Source organism: Gadus chalcogrammus, chromosome 18 (assembly GCF_026213295.1).
Source record: "Gadus chalcogrammus isolate NIFS_2021 chromosome 18, NIFS_Gcha_1.0, whole genome shotgun sequence".
Lineage (NCBI taxonomy): Eukaryota > Metazoa > Chordata > Actinopteri > Gadiformes > Gadidae > Gadus > Gadus chalcogrammus.
The window spans coordinates 3,754,755-3,769,754 of NC_079429.1; the positions used below are offsets into that span (position 1 = coordinate 3,754,755).

General features: G+C 52.7%; 1 protein-coding gene across 1 annotated transcript in view; it reads right to left on the reverse strand.

Moving 5' to 3' along the window:
- The window catches only part of myo1d (myosin 1D), a 69,718-nt gene that overhangs the window by 2,554 nt on the left and 52,164 nt on the right, over positions 1–15,000 (reverse strand). The window contains exons 17-21 of the mRNA XM_056577605.1: positions 9,875–10,098; positions 7,261–7,399; positions 6,852–6,956; positions 6,338–6,451; positions 693–847 (exon numbers count right to left, since the gene is read on the reverse strand). Coding sequence (XP_056433580.1) covers positions 693–847; positions 6,338–6,451; positions 6,852–6,956; positions 7,261–7,399; positions 9,875–10,098 — 737 coding nt within the window. The remainder of the gene's footprint in view (positions 1–692; positions 848–6,337; positions 6,452–6,851; positions 6,957–7,260; positions 7,400–9,874; positions 10,099–15,000) is intronic.

A 15,000-nucleotide genomic window follows, 5' to 3' on the forward strand; every position in this document is an offset into this window, starting at 1 on the left:
AATTATTTGATCAGAGCCAAACATGGCAGCGATAAAGAGCTCAGGAGGCTAAACCCAACGCGAGCAGACCTCAGATGAACTAAACGCCGACGTAGGAAGACGTCTTTATAACTGCTCTGCAGAAAACTCCTTTCATGTAGCATGAGGCCTCATCTGAATATGAAAAGGGCCTCCCAGCAGCGCCTCTCCCTGTTCGAACTCCTCCTTCAGCTTTAGGTGTGTTTACCTCAGAGGACAGCGCCTCCTATTTATAACACACACACATTATCCACGCATCTCATTATCCTTGACTCTTCTGCAGGAGGCAGAGATTATCCCCCCAACCCCCCCACATCCGGGCCGATGCTGAACTGAAGAGCTATTACTCACACACACACACACACACACACACACACACACACACACACACACACACACACACACACACACACACACACACACACACACACACACACACACACACACACACACACACACACACACATGTATGGACCCACTCACACAAGCACACACGCACAGTCGCACACACAGCAACAACAACAAAACAACAACACCAACACCAACAACGACGACAACACAAACAATGACAACAACAACGGAAACGAGGACAACAACGACAACAACAACACCGATGGCGACAGCAGTACAACAACACAAACGGTGACAACAACAACAACGAGCCTTTAGCCCACCTCCTGAAGTGACCGAGCAGAGCGCCCACCAGCTCCCCGATGCGGCTCTCGGCGGGGGGCCGCATGCCCTGCAGACACACCACCAGGTCCCGGCTGTCCTTGGTGTGGAACACCACCAGCTGGTCCTTACCCGGGGACACGCTCAGACCCGTCACCTGGGGACACAGAGGGGGGGGGGGGGGGGGAGGGGGTCAGAGACACAGGGGACACACTCAGACCCGTCACCTGGGGACAGAGAGAGAGAGAGAGAGAGAGAGAGAGAGAGAGAGAGAGAGAGAGAGAGAGAGAGAGAGGAGAGATGAGAGAGAGAGAGAGAGAGAGAGAGAGAGAGAGAGAGAGAGAGAGAGAGAGAGAGAGAGAGAGGGTGAGGGGGAGACAGAGGTAGAGAGAGGTAGAGAGAGGTAGAGAGAGGTAGAGAGAGAGAGAGAGAGAGAGAGAGAGAGAGAGAGGGTCATAGACACAGGGGACAGAGAGAGAGAACAGAGAACAGTAAACACAATAACAGATGTAGAGGAACAGGAGACCACCAGAACACGGGTGCGGACGTTGTGAATATTGATGCTGAATGTGCATCACGATGTACTGATGAAGTGTGTTTGGTCTGGTTCTGTTTCCACAACATCGTTGGTCACTGGATCTGCACCAGACTGACCCTGAGTCAGCTGAACACGATACATCTGCCCTCAGATCCACTCGTCCACACCACACTACACACCCCCCTACACCACCCTCCACACCCCCCTACACCACCCTCCACACCCCCCTACACCACATTATGAGCATCATGCCCATTACTACGTCTCATAGTGTGGTGCCTGATTACAGCCTCCTGTACCGTTAGACGTTAAGAATTAGTAGCGTCCAGCGCTGGGACTAGCAATACCTGTACTTTACCGATGTTATAGTATTAATCAGAAGGGGGCGTGGTCTATCTCAGGTGACCTCGTGTTTGTGAAGACAGAGGAGAGGTACTAGAGAGTGGAGGACGTCTCCATGATTCAACTCAGGATCCAGAGGAAAGACTCCACGGAGAGACGCCCAGCGTTTAATTAAATAGAAGGCTGGGGGAGAGCGCACACACACACACACACACACACACACACACACACACACACACACACACCAATGTTTTTATTGGGGACGCATACTACACCCTCCCTTATGCAAGCAGACACACAAACACACGCACACCATAATTAGTTAAAACTCAACCATTTTGTGTTTCCAGATTGTATGCAGCAGGCTCCATTTCTAGGCACCAGCCCCCCTCCCTCATCCCCCTTTTTTAATTCCTGCTTCCTCGCCTTGCCCTTACCCCTCTCTGAGGAGGAGGAGGAGGAGAAAGAGGAGGAGGAGGAGGAGGAGGAGGAGGAGGAGGAGGAGGAGGAGGAGGAGGAGGAGGAGGAGGAGGAGGAGGAATAGATGGAGAGAAGGAGGAAGAGGAGGAGATGAGAGGAGAAGGAGGAGGAGGAGATTGAGAGAAGGAGAGAAGTGGAGGAGGAGTTGGAGAGAAGGAGAGATGAGAGGAGGAGAGAAGATGGAGATGAGAGGAGGCGGAGAGAAGTGGAAAGGAGAGGAGGTTAGAGGAGAGGAGAGGAGGAGGAGGAGAGGAGGGGGGGCTCCCAGCATCAGGTACACTACTCCCTTCCTGATGTGCGGCGGCGAGGCAGATCCTGACTCCATCAGGCGATGACAGAGGGAGACAGAATACTGTCTCAGCCCGCCAGCGGACACAACCACTGGCTGATGATGAGCCCCCCCAACCGGCCCCCCAAGCCCCTCTCAGACCACCCGAGCAGTTAATTAGCAGGAAACGAGCAGCATTTACATTTATATTAAAAGGCCTGATTTAGTGGAACGCCTCATTGGTCTAACGACTCTAATGCCACCCATTCTGATTACCTTCCTCGATCCCCGAGGTCTGCGGCCTCTAGACATTCTTGAGCACTGTGCACGTGAAGGATCACTTGTCAATCATGCAACAGTGGGGCGGGATCTTCCGGATTAAGTGTGTTTGTTTGTGTGTCTGTGTGTGTATGTGTGTGTGTCGGGGGGGGGGGGGACATAAATAACATGCTGTGGAGCAGGTTGCTGACATGGGCAGACAGGAGCTTAACACCCTGACAGAGGGCTTCCGGTCCGGCTGACAGGGCTGTCATGGGGAGGGTGAGAGAGGGGGTGAGAGAGTGACAGAGTGAGCGAGAGAGTGAGAGAGTGAGGGGGTGAGAGAGGACAGGTGTGTAAGGTGCTATACAACCAGGCCATCCTTTATGGGAGAGGAACACAGAACAAGAGGGGTAGGGAGAGGGGGAGAGAGAGAGGGAGGGAGAGAGGGAGAGGGGGAGAGAGGAAGTGGGGGAGAGACGGAGGAAGGGGGGGGGGGCTCTCTAAATATATGCTTATTAAATATACAACCCCCTGTAATTCGTACATACATAATACATCACAGTAGTCTTCACACCTCACCAAAGAAGCCCCGAGGCTTCAGGGACGTCTAACTGATGGAAACCCGAATATCTCAAATCTAGCGCTGAACTCGTACAGGGGAGCATGTGACTGTGGAGCCTCATCAGACAGGAGGGGGGGGAACAAGTGCTCACATCCAGGGTCGCCCCCCACCGCACACGCCAGCACCACACCAGACGTCAGCTGATCCAGCCATGCCGCTCCGTATCCATGACAACCCAGTCTCCAGGGAGGTTGGCATGACAACGGTGGAAATAGAGCGGAGGCAGCGAGAAAAAGGAGAAGGTGGGGGCCAGAGAGAGAGAGAGAGAGAGAGAGAGAGCGAGAGATCGATAGAGAGAGGGTGAGTGCGAGAGGGAGGGAGGGGAGTCAGAGCGAGAGAGAGAGGGGAGACAAGGAGAGAGGATGCGATTGGATGAGGGTGGAAGAAGCAATGGGGGGGGAGGGGGGGGGAAGGTGTGGAAGGGTGGGGGAGGTGAGAGAATAATGGGAGGGGGAGGGGGAGGGGGGGGAGGAAAAGAATGGAGAGAGGAAAGAGCGATGAGTCAGGTAGGAGGGGGATGTAGCTTAGCGCCGTTGGCCTTGGCACGAGGAGCTCAGCTCCGTACTCCAGGCTGACTGATGGGGGAGTCTGGTGTCTGTGCGGCTGCCTCGCTAGAAAGGTATCCCCGTTTGTCCGCCCAAGCTGCTCCCGTTCAGTAAGTAAACACACATACCGCACGGGGGCCAGGAGCTAACAGGTTCGCAGCCTTGCCCGGAGCAGCCTCCATCCCATAATCAACACTCACCCCCCCCCAGTGAGTGACCTTCTGCCATCGATCGCTCTGCAGCATGCCTCCCACGCCTCAATCTACATCTCCTCCTCCATTGGCCCCTCCTCCACCTCCCCTGTCACCTCCTCCTCCCTTACCTCCTATCCTCCTCCCTAACCTTCACCTTCTCCATTCACCTCTTCCCCCCTAACCTTCACCTCCTCCCTTCAACTTAACTACCCCCCCTTCACCTCCTCCACCATCTTTCCCTTCACTTCCTCCTCCACCTCCTACGAAAAAAAACCTTTGTTTTTCCCTGTCCAATAAGGTCATTTAAAGACAAACGGTGCAGTGGTTGGTGTGATTAGTTGTTGTTACGTTGGAAAACGATTCAACCACAAAGTCAATCCCCAACATTTATACAACTGCCAGTCTCAAGATTGACTTCCAGCTCTTGCCACTATTTAGTTACCCTTCAGTACATGTTTCCCCTGGCATATTAAGGTTTCGAAAGCATTTCAACTTTGCAGACTAGAATATTTTAACATGATGTTGGGGCTGGGACAGTGGGGAGTGCATTCATGCATCTCTCATCACAATAAACAGACAGCCGTAACGGGGGCATTGTGTCCACATTTAGCTTTGCTGATCTGTTGAGACGAGGGCTGATTCTGTCTGACACTATGGGGTCAGTGAAGGGGAACACAGACAGGAAGGTCTGCTTTAAAGGCCTGTCTGTGTGCTTATGAGGATGAGGAGGAACATGAGAATTAGCTGAGCAGCCAAATCGTACCCTTCTACATACTTCAACGGTAGTCTACCGTGGATCAAAGTTCCTAACCCTAACCCTGACTCGATCCAAAACCTTATTTTGATTTTGATCTTTTCTGCATTCGGCTTTCTTGATTTTCTTCTTTGAGTGTCTTTGAGTGACCAAAAAGGGCTACATAAATTCTATCTATTATTATTATTAGTCTATTTCCTCCTTTTCCACCCGGCCCTGATTTCTGACGATCTATAAGAGCGGGAACAGACAGCGGGCGGGCTGACCTCCTCAGAGCTCCAGGTCCTCCGTTGCTCTACTACGGGATTAGAGAGAGGCACAGGTAGGGAGGCGGGCTTCCCACGGTGAGCACCAGCTGGCAGAGGTGTGCCGGCCCCCCCCCTGAGAGATGAACACATCACACCTTTACCTCCCTTTAACTCTGTTTAACCCCACCGGTGACCGGGACAGGTGTGGTTCCAGCGAGGGCGACAGAACTAGTTCAAACCGGAATAGGGTTTAGCGCGATTTTGTCTGCTCTGCTGGAGTACTGCGTGTTCATTTCTATTTACAACATTTCAACATTTTAAGGGAATCAAATAATCACCAACCATCCGAATAACCAAAAAAGGAAAGATGTGGTATAACGATTTTTTTAAAAACCATTCAGTAAAATGTCATTCAAATGGAAATATGTCCCAGGCGTCGATGGGATAAAGATCTACCCTGGACAGGGTTGTTTTGGCAAACCGATTCCTCTGTCAATCTCCGTTTTTAAAACCATAAATGTAACACGTCGATGTGCTCAAACAATGTCTGCAGTGTTCGTGACAACAGCAGAAACCTTGTTTTGCAGAAAAGGAACGCATGGTGACATGATGTCAGGCTCACAGAGACCCCTCAAGAAGACTGAACACAGCCTTTGATAAAACGTTCAGCGTTCCTACTCCCGGAAATTGCTTTTGCCATTCCGACTGACGCGTTTGTTTGCTACACAGAACCTCAAGAGTTGAAGGACATAATCACATCGCTATGGAAACACATCTGAAAGCCGGCAGCTTTCCTCATTCATATCCGTTTGTTTTTTCCATTACGATTAAACAGGTTTCTGTGATTTATTTTCAATTAATGTGTTCCGTTATTCTGAGCTGGTTTTAATTAAACCGCTGTCGACAGTAATGGGAATATCGGTAATCGTGATACAAGGGCCATGTTCCCAGTTTGATAGACTGCAAGGATGTATCCGGCTTGTAAATATGTCTAGGATTAGTGTACATACGTCTGGTATTATTTCAACTATAGTGCTTTGTCTCGGACCTCAAGAGCCTTAAATAATAAACATTTGATCATTTCAATCAGCTCTGCAGAAGTTGAATGATGAGTCACCATCGATAGATGGAAAAAACACTTTAAAATAAACGTTCCTTCCACACGCGCACACACACACACACACACACACACACACACACACACACACACACACACACACACACACACACACACACACACACACACACACACACACACACACACACACACACAGGGGCGTCGGTGAGGTGGGTGTGTTGTGGGGGGGGGGGGGGGTGTGGGTGAGGTGGGGGTAAGGTAGGGGTGAGGCGGGGGTGAGGTAGAGGTAAGGTAGGGGTGAGGCGGGGGGGCCGTACGTTGTACAGGGGGATGCTCTTCATGGGCTTGTACTGCTTCTGGGGGTCCATCTTGTAGAGGTGGCGGTCGGTGATGAGCAGGGCGCGGTCCTCCGCCTTGTGGAAGTGATTGATCTGGAGGAGAGACGCAGCACCTCGTTACCACGGTAACACACACACACACACCTTTTTACCACAGCACCACACACACCTCGTTACCACACAATCACACACAACACGTTATCACGGTACCACACACAGACACACACCTGGTTACCAGGGTAACACACACACACACACACACACACACACACACACCAGGTTACCATGGTACCACACACACACACCTCCTTACCACTGTACCACACACACCAGGTGCGTGTGTGTGTCCGTGTGCTTGGTCGTGTGTGTGTTTGTGTAAATGGTTGTGTGTGTGTGTGTGTGTGTGTGTGTGTGTGTGTGTGTGTGTGTGTGTGTGTGTGTGTGTGTGTGTGTGTGTGTGTCTAACCCGTCCCAGAGGGAGGGCGGGGCCCACCTTGCGGACGTTGCAGGAGAACAGGACCCTCATGAACTTGTCTTTCCGCTGCAGCTCCCCGGAGACCAGGGCGAGGGAGGAGGCCGTGTCAGGGCTGTCCCTCTTCTGCGGGGGGGGGGGGGGGGGGGGGGGAGGATGGGGGAGAGGGGGGGGGGAGGATGGGGGAGAGGGGGGGGGGGAGGAGAGACGCTGTCTTACAACAAGTCAGCACAAGCTAGTACTCCCCAGGTAGTTGCCCTCCCAGTGTTCCCAGTCCTCCCCAGGTAGTTGCCCTCCCAGTGTTCCCAGTCCTCCCCAGGTAGTTGCCCTCCCAGTGTTCCCAGTACTCTCCAGGTAGTTGCCCTCCCAGTGTTCCCAGTACTCTCCAGGTAGTTGCCCTCCCAGTGTTCCCAGTGTTCCCAGTCCTCACCAGGTAGTTGCCCTCCCAGGCCCTCTGTAGCCCCAGGTCGGCCCTCTGGCCCTTGAGGGCCTCCAGCGACGCCACCTTGGCCCGGACCTGCAGCACCTCCTCTGGGCTCAGCACCTTGATCAGGGTCCACGCCCACCACCTACACACACACACACACACACACACACACACACACACACACACACACACACACACACACACACACACACACACACACACACACACACACACACACAGTGGTCAGGGAGTTCATTTGTGCGTTGCCTCCCTGATGCTGACCCACGCTGCTGTTCTCCCTAAAGGACGGGTTGTTGGTTCTAAAGGACGGGTTGGTGGTTCTAAAGGACGTTGTTGGTTCTAAAGGACGTTGTTGGTTCTAAAGAACGGGTTGTTGGTTCTAAAGGACGGGTTGTTGGTTCTAAAGGGCAGGTTGTTGGTTCTAAAGGACGGGTTGTTGGTTCTAAAGGACGTTGTTGGTTCTAAGGGACGGGTTGTTGGTTCTAAGGGGCGGGTTGTTGGTTCTAAAGGACGGGTTGTTGGTTCTAAAGGACGGGTTGTTGGTTCTAAAGGACGGGTTGCTGGTTCTAAAGGGCAGGTTGTTGGTTCTAAAGGACGGGTTGTTGGTTCTAAAGGACGTTGTTGGTTCTAAAGGACGGGTTGTTGGTTCTAAAGGACGGGTTGTTGGTTCTAAAGGACGGGTTGTTGGTTCTAAAGGACGGGTTGCCGGTTCTAAAGGACGTTGTTGGTTCTGAAGGACAGGGTTGTTGGTTCTATGGGACGGGTTGTTGGTTCTAAAGGACGTTGTTGGTTCTAAAGGACGTTGTTGGTTCTAAAGGTCGGGTTGTTGGTTCTAAAGGACGTTGTTGGTTCTAAAGGTCGGGTTGTTGGTTCTAAAGGACAGGTTGTTGGTTCTAAAGGACGGGTTGTTGGTTCTAAAGGACGGGTTGTTGGTTCTATGGGACGGGTTGTTGGTTCTAAAGGACGGGTTGTTGGTTCTAAAGGACGGGGTGTTGGTTCTAAAGGACGTCTCGGTCCGGCGCCGCCCAGCGTGAGGAGGACAGGGGGATGAAAGCGGCGTTGGGAGGGGAGCCAGCGGGTCGATGAGCAGCGGGAGCAGAGATCAGCGAACATGTGTCGGTTCATTCAAAGGAGCTGCGGGGGGGAGGAGTGCGGCCCGCGGCCAGACGCCTCCTCCGTCTGCACACTCAGAGCTACACCCTCTAAAGATACCTCCATCAATAAATAACAATAGCCTCATGGATGGAAGATGAAATATTCATCAGTTTTAAGGTAAGCCTATTTCACATAATTGATGTTGTCATGCAGGATTTACCGCCACACATTGAAGAGAGACGGCGAGAGGGAGAGAGAGCATGAGAGAGAGAGAGAGAGAGAGAGAGAGAGAGAGAGAGAGAGAGAGAGAGAGAGAGAGAGAGAGATGTGTCAGATGTGAGAGAGAGAGAGAGATGTGTCAGATGTGAGAGAGAGAGAGAGATGTGTCAGATGTGTGTGAGGGCGAGAGAGAGAGAGAGAGAGAGAGAGAGAGAGAGAGAGAGAAGGCGAGAGAGAGGGTGAGAGAGAGCGAGAGATAGAGTAAGACAGCGCGAGAGAGAGAGCGTGAGAGCGCGAGAGAGAGGGCGAGAGAGAGAGGGCGAGAGAGAGAGAGAGAGAGAGAGAGAGAGAGAGAGAGAGCGAGGGAGAGAGGGCGAGAGAGAGAAAGAGAGGGCGAGAGAGAGAGAGAAAATAGTTGGCAGAGCGAGACTCGGCGGAAGGCTCAGTCAAAGCACCTCTCAGCAGTCTGAGAGTCTCGGTGCTAAACTTTGAGGGCTTTAAGGGCTTTGATCAAACCAAGTTACTCTACTGCAGCCAGTACAAGGTGGGTCTAAACCCTAAAACACATCAATGGTTATCTTCGTGTGTCAGTGTGTCTGTATGCACGTGTATAAGTCTGTCTGAGTGAGTGAGTGAGTGAGCAGGCCTGTGTGACGAAGAGAAGGAGATGGGGTTACTCTCTCACACACTACTATTCTCTCTCACATACTCAACTATATACTCTCTCACACACTACTATTCTCTCTCACATACTCAACTATATACTCTCACACACTACTATTCTCTCTCACATACTCAACTATATACTCTCTCACACACTACTATTCTCTCACATACCCAACTATATACTCTCTCACACACTACTATTCTCTCTGTTATATATTGCTATACTCTCTCACAAACATGACTATACACTCTCATACATAAATGTAAAAGAAGTATAATAGTGTGTGTGTATGAGTATACTGGTGTATATGCAAGATTATAATGGTGTGTGTAAGACCAAGTATGAATTATGTCCCAGGCGGCCCCTCATGTGCGCGTGCGCGTGTGTGTGTGTGTGTGTGTGTGTGTGTGTGTGTGTGTGTGTGTGTGTGTGTGTGTGTGTGTGTGTGTGTGTGTGTGTGTGTGTGTGTGCCCGCAGGTATGTGTGTGTGTGTATGCGCGTGTGCGTGCCTGTAGGTATACGTGTGTGTGTGTGTGTGTGTGTGTGTGTGTGTGTGTGTGTGTGTGTGTGTGTGTGTGTGTGTGTCTGTGTGTGTCTGTGTGTGTGTGTGTGTACCTGCTGTGGATGTTCTTCAGCAGCTCCTCGAAGCGGCGCAGCACCTTTGGGGGGGCGGGCCACTTGACGCTGCGGCCGTGGTCCTTCATGGTGCGCACGTTACGGAAGCGCCGGTTGACCTCGCGCACGTACGACTTGACCTTGTAGCGGCGGTACGCCCGCAGGATCACCAGCCCCGCCCGCATCCGCCGGCACCGCGTCCGGGCCAGGGTCCCCCGCCACACCTGGGGAGGAGGAGGGGGAGGAGGGGGAGGAGGAAGAGGGGGGGGAGGAGGAGGGGGTGGAGGAGGAGGAGAGAGGGGAGGAGGAGGAGGAGGAGGAGGAGGAGGAGGGAGGAGGGAGGGTCAGGGAGGAGGAGGAGGAGGGGGGAGGAGGGGGTGGAGGAGGAGGAGGAGGAGGAGGGAGGGTCAGGGGGGAGGAGGAGGAGGAGGTAGGGAGGGTCAGATTAACTTGCTGGTCCAAGTTGAGGGCTTAAAGTTAAACAGGAAAATAATTCAGAATACAACTACACAGAAATACACATCCTAAGAGAAGGTGTTCTAGGTCTGTGAGGGGGTGAGAGAACGTGTTCTAGGTGTATGAGGGGGTGAGAGAAGGTGTTCTCGGCCCTCAGTATGAACGTGTTCATGGGTTCACCCAGTGGCCGCGGGCCATAGACACAGGGGCAGCAGGGAGGGTGAAATGCATCGTCAGGGTTTGTGACGCAGAGAGAACCTTCATGCGGGCCGTAAAACAGGCCGGCCCCTCGGGTCGCCCAGTGGCCCTCAGACCCTCTGAACCCTGAATAATAGATATCTGGGAGGCCCCCGGGAGCCATGACGGTCCAGCTCCTCCAGACGTATGACACTGTTGCCATCGCTCCTCCTGTCCCTGAACCCTCCTACTGTCCCTGAACACACACACACACACACACACACACACACACACACACGCAAATGCATAAACTGGCACACACACACACACTAAACACACGCAAATGCATAAACTGGCACACACACAGACACACACACACACTAAACACACAGTCAAACACACAGTCAAACACACACAGTCAAACACACACACACACACACAGACCCCCACACACACACACACAGACCCCCACACACACACACACACAGACCCACACACACACACACACACACACACACACACACACACACACACACACACACACACACACACACACCCCCACACACACACACACACACACACACACACCGCACCGGTGTTTGCAAAGTCACTCAACAGACAGCTTCATCCGTATACTAGAAATACAGGCCGGGCATAAAAGGAAGGTGATACGGCCCATCCCCCCCGGCCCCCCCGGCCCCCCGGCCCCCCGGCCCCCCCACTCCAACACCCCTTGAATTGTGGGTAATGCACCATAATCACAGCCTCATGCATATTTCATATTTTTATCTTCCAAGTGGGCGGGTGGCCGGTGTAGAAAGAGAGAAGAATGTCGGAGCATTAGCATTAGACTGCAGTCGAGGGTAGCCCGGGACCAATCAGCTCGCAGATCAGGAGAGGGGGCGTGTCTCAGAACCCATTACGACTGATTCCTCCACGCCTCTTACCCATGATGAAGTAGGGGCCGCTTATTGGTCATGCTTCTCCGCTCGTCAAACACTCATTGTTATGCATAATAGAACAGGACGGGCATGTTGTGGTCGACTCCCCTCGGGGAAAGCGTCTGGGTTCGATGCCCAACGTCTGGCAGTCTGTCAGCAAGACGGTCTTAACCTCTACCTGCTCCGTAATGACCTGAATCCAACAGTAAACAAACTGTAAAAACTAGTGTGTGTGTGTGTGTGTGTGTGTGTGTGTGTGTGTGTGTGTGTGTGTGTGTGTGTGTGTGTGTGTGTGTGTGTGTGTGTGTGTGTGTGTGTGCGCAGCCCCACTGTCACGAAACGGTGAAATAGGCGAAGGTGGGGGCTCTACTGACCTGACCTGACCCTAAAATGGCCGCCATCCCCCAGGACACCGTCTCCCTCCACCCCTCCCCTCCCCTCACCACAGAGGAGCAGATTCAGCGAGACCGCCTCAGCCGCCCCCCACCCCCCCGCCCGTCCACATAGCACACTCTCCCCGTCTGGAAGAGAGTATTCCTGGCCTCTTTGGTTTCTGACTCGCTGCCTGGCGTTTATGTAACGGCCCCGTAATCCGGGATTAGCTCGGCTATTCTGAGCACCCTCCGAGTCACTGGAAGGCTGCGCCACGCAGACCGACTCCACGGCCCCGCTGGCCTGTTTATCAACCGCTGGAGAAGCCGCTCCGGGAAGCACAGCAGCCATTCACTCTAAGAGCAGAGGCGCGTAGGAGCGACGTAACTCCATCGCCAATGTGGTTCAGGAGATCTGTGAATTATGCAGCAAGACTCGGCGATCATACATGCATGCATTTCACAGCCTGAAATAGCTTCTTCCATTGTCCCGCTCTCCCTCTAGCCAGTGGCATCGCTGGCTTTGTCGCTACTGATAGACTGAACTCCCCCTTCCCTGGACGACTCACTCCTAATGCGGGAGGAGGGGGAGGAGGACGATGAGGAGGACGAAGGGGAGCCCATTCAGACAGAGCTATATGCAGACCTTCATCGCTTCCTACCAGTTGCAGGTCGTGCAGAACGCACGCACGCAACCGCGTACAAACGCACGTACGCACGTAGTTTAATTCATACATAATGAATGGCCTAACATGTAATTAGGAATTAGTCCTTTTGGAGCCATGATGAGGGGCTTCTAAGTGACTCAGGATTGGATTACAGCTGTCGGCCTCGTGCTGATGATGACGTTTAAAGAGGCTTAATGGAGGAGATCTCCATCTTTGTTGTCAGGTATTAATAACACCGATCTGAGAGGCAAAGTTTATGAAATAATGATATTTTCGTTGCACACTTACACACCATTCAACACCAAAGCTTACGGATATATATTACATGTTGTTTCAGACTGAACTGCTATTAAACGGACAGGTTGTCGGCATAGTAACAGGCCTTTTAAATCCTCACTTTAAACGACAGCCACCCGAGAAATATTTTTCATGTAATTATTAAAGCAACATTCATACACACACCCTGCCTGTCCTGCCTGTCCTGTGGAACCGCCCAATCAGGGGAGCCGCTTGATTATGCGCGGAGCCACACGCGAGATCAAGCGCTTTGTTTATCTACGTTACAAATCATCAATTAGCATGCAAATGACTAGCCTGAGCTGGCGGGGGTAAAAAGGGGGAGAAAGAGAGGAAATGCAGGGGGAGGAGGAGCAGACGGCCATTAATAATCAGATAAGTGCAACATCCCGTCGGCCCTCCCTCATTATCACGGGTGACAGGTGGGAAGTGGGGGAGGAGGGGGAGGAATGTTAATGGGACACCCCGTGCATTCGTCTTTACGCCCACACGCCAACATGTGGGCGACATGCCTACGTCTGGAGTCTGGGCCCGCACACGCCACGCCACACATGCGCACGTACACACACACACACATACACACATAAGCCAAGCACACACACACACACACACACACACCCGCACACACAGATGCATGCAACACACACATACATGCTTGCAACGCACACACAAACACACACACACCACACCACACCACACCACACCAACACACACACACACACACACACACACACACACACACACACACACACACACACACACACACACACACACACACACACACACACACGCGCGCACGCACGCCATGCACACAAAACACACACAGCTTATGCACACGCACGCACAGTTGATGGTGAGGTTAAAACGAGGGAGGATGAGTAGGGGAGGAGGGAAGGAGGGGGAGCTGCAGGATAAAACTGACCAATAGCGGGGCCCCAGGGCGGGCTGCAGCACCTCCCACCCGGGCTAATAAAGGCCCCTGACGACCCTTCCAGAGACTCCCTCCCTGCCCGGGATTTACGGCCTCATCAAAGCCAGATTGCAGATCGCCGGCCTCCCCTTCAGCAGAGTGGGGGCGGATTACCACGGCTTCATTAGCCAGGCATGGCCCTGAAATCCCAAAGCCCCGAGGGCAGGTCGATGGGGAGGAGGTGCCGGGGCCGGGGTACCGGTACGGGACCCCACAGGTGCCTGACTGCCAGCGGGCTGTCTTCCTTTACCCGGAGGAGCTGCCTGCTCTGTTAGGAGTCGCTAGAACCCACAACTACCAGAACCCTCTAGAACCCACTAGAACCTTCCAGAACCTACCAGAACCACCAGAACCCTCTAGAACCTTCCAGAACCACCAGAACCCACTAGAACCACCAGAACCCTCTAGAACCTTCCAGAACCACCAGAACCCTCTAGAACCACCAGAACCAAGTAAAGCCTTCCAGAACCTACAATAACCACCAGAACCCTCCAGAACCCTCTAGAACCACCAGAACCCTCTAGAACCTTCCAGAACTACCAGAACCCTCCAGAACCCTCTATAACCACCCATAGCAACCAGAACCCTCCAGAACCCTCTAGAACCCTCTTCTGCAGTCAGACTTTGTACTCACTTCATAAACAAAGAGGCTGAAATCAAACAAAGGCTCCTGATTCACCAGACAGGAATAGAAAGAAGATTTGTTAATATCCCCAAAGACATAAAGACAGACAGACAGCTGAGCCTGCCTGGTCCTGAACACTGAATACTGACTGCAAGGAGGAGGAGGAGGAGGGGAGTGAGGGGAACATGAGGGTGTGGGTGAGTAGCTCTGGTTTCAAACAACAACACTCTCAATGTGCCTGGCCTGAGTCACAACAACAAGGGGGATAGAGTGTGTGTGTGTGTGTGTGTGTGTGTGTGTGTGTGTGTGTGTGTGTGTGTGTGTGTGTGTGTGTGTGTGTGTGGGGGGGTATTCTGACCGCAAGCGCTTGTTCACGGGAGCCAGTCGGGAGGGAGGTCGGAGGTCGTACAGCGTGGATCGATACGGCCGCGGAACATCTGATACCAGCATGGTAATGCAGAATGGAGACTAGTGCTGACACACTGACGGGATGGCTCTCTCTCAAACTGACACACACACACCCCAACGACACACACACACACACACACACACACAGCGTCCGCGAGCAGGTCATTAATTCACATCTTCTTTTATCTGGGTACTGATGGCGCTGATTTAAGA